General features: G+C 40.9%; 1 protein-coding gene across 1 annotated transcript; it reads right to left on the minus strand.

Moving 5' to 3' along the window:
- On the minus strand, nucleotides 1-1,611 carry LOC104888888 (acidic endochitinase SP2). Its single transcript, XM_010673997.4, has 2 exons — nucleotides 1,121-1,611; nucleotides 1-600 (listed from the first exon to the last, which is right to left on the minus strand). Exons 1-2 carry the CDS (start codon nucleotides 1,572-1,574, stop codon nucleotides 188-190), a joined length of 867 nt encoding a protein of 288 aa, XP_010672299.2. The 5' UTR covers nucleotides 1,575-1,611; the 3' UTR covers nucleotides 1-187.

Genomic DNA, 1,611 nt, shown 5'->3' on the forward strand with positions numbered 1-1,611 from the left:
GAAATGCTCATGTAATTCCTTTTATTATATATTCATTGTTCATAGCAAGATCAAGAAAGAACAACATTCTAGTACTACATAGTATCTGTGTTTTATTCAGTAAATTATACCTCAGTGCAACTAATAAACATGAATGTATATATCATATAGAAGTACTATATTGAGATATACTTGTAACTTGTCGAAATTAACATGTAAGATTATCACCAGGAGCAACACCAAAATCAGCACAATACTTCTTATAAAACTGAATACGGTCATTGGCTTGATCCTGGTTTTGGCCATTGCATTCAAGCGCGCCATTAATAGCTTTGGTGGTAGCTCCAAAACCTTGGTTCATAACGGAGTGAACATTAGTCATCCAAAACCACATTGCAGCCTTGAAAGATGTATTAACATCAGTAGCCACCTTTTCAGGGTTTCCAAGACCATCAAATCCAATCGCCTGTCCTGCAAGAGCATAGTTGTAGTTCCATGACAGTTGAAGAGGTCCTCTCCCGTAGTACTTCTTGCCTGCAGCGCAAGGGTATTGAGCTGCCTTGTCTTGATCGCAGTAGGCGTCACCAACATCTCCATCTCTCTCTTCTATGTGGCACAAATCTAGAAAACAGAACATGTGAGTCACGTTAGTCACTGATAGAGTGTTAAACTATTTCTGGGACTCTAACCATCAACTTAAGCTTTTAGTTGAATTGGTCCTTTGACATGGTATCAGAGTGTGACATAAAGGTCACGGGTTCAGTTCTCATCCACCCCCTCATTGCTAAGTGGAATATTTAGCGTCAGGTATGAGGGAGACCTATGCTGCATCCACACTTCAAGCCCAATGGGCTCTCGCGTAAGGGGAAGTGATAGAGTATTAAACTATTCCTGGGACTCCAAGTCTCCAAGCATCAGCTTAAGGTTTTAGTTGAATTGGTCCTTTGACAGTCACGTTCGTTGTTGTGACACTCCAAATAGCTAAGTAACTAAAAAGGTTAGTAAATAAATAGGAGAAATCATAGATATGGTGACTACTACTGGCAGTACTGAGTCATTTTACATCAGTAAATGTGATGCTTAAGTAGTGTAGTGCAGAGGAAAACTTTCAAAACGTAAGACAAAGGAATGAACCACTTACTGGTAGTCTCATGCGAGATATGAGCAAAGAAGGCAGCGATTTCTCTCTTGTTATCATCGCTGGAACCTTCGTTTCCAAACTTAGGATCAACAGCACTAAGAAAAGCAGCACGAGTGTAGAAGTTTTTCCCAGGACAAGATGCAGCAGCTTGGCCTATAATCCCATCAAAAAATGCTTGACTCACTATGTCAGACACTGATGAGCCACCACCACCAGTTCCTGGCGTAGTAGGAGTAGTTGGAGTAGTCGGCGTAGTTGGAGTGCCACCCTCACATGGGCCAGATTGACAGTTACCAACACCACAATAAGGTGTTCCAGTGCCACAGAACCCAAAATTGCTGCAGCATAGGTTAGGGGCACACCCACAGTTTTGTGCAAACAATGAAGTTGGGAATGATGAGATTACTGAGATGATTAAGGCTAAATATAAGGTGTTTTTCAAAAGAAGTGTCATTTTTTTTGGGTAGTTTTGTTTTGATGAGAAGATTGTG

The sequence above is a fragment of the Beta vulgaris genome, chromosome 3 (genome assembly GCF_026745355.1).
Source record: "Beta vulgaris subsp. vulgaris cultivar EL10 chromosome 3, EL10.2, whole genome shotgun sequence".
NCBI lineage: Eukaryota > Viridiplantae > Streptophyta > Magnoliopsida > Caryophyllales > Amaranthaceae > Beta > Beta vulgaris.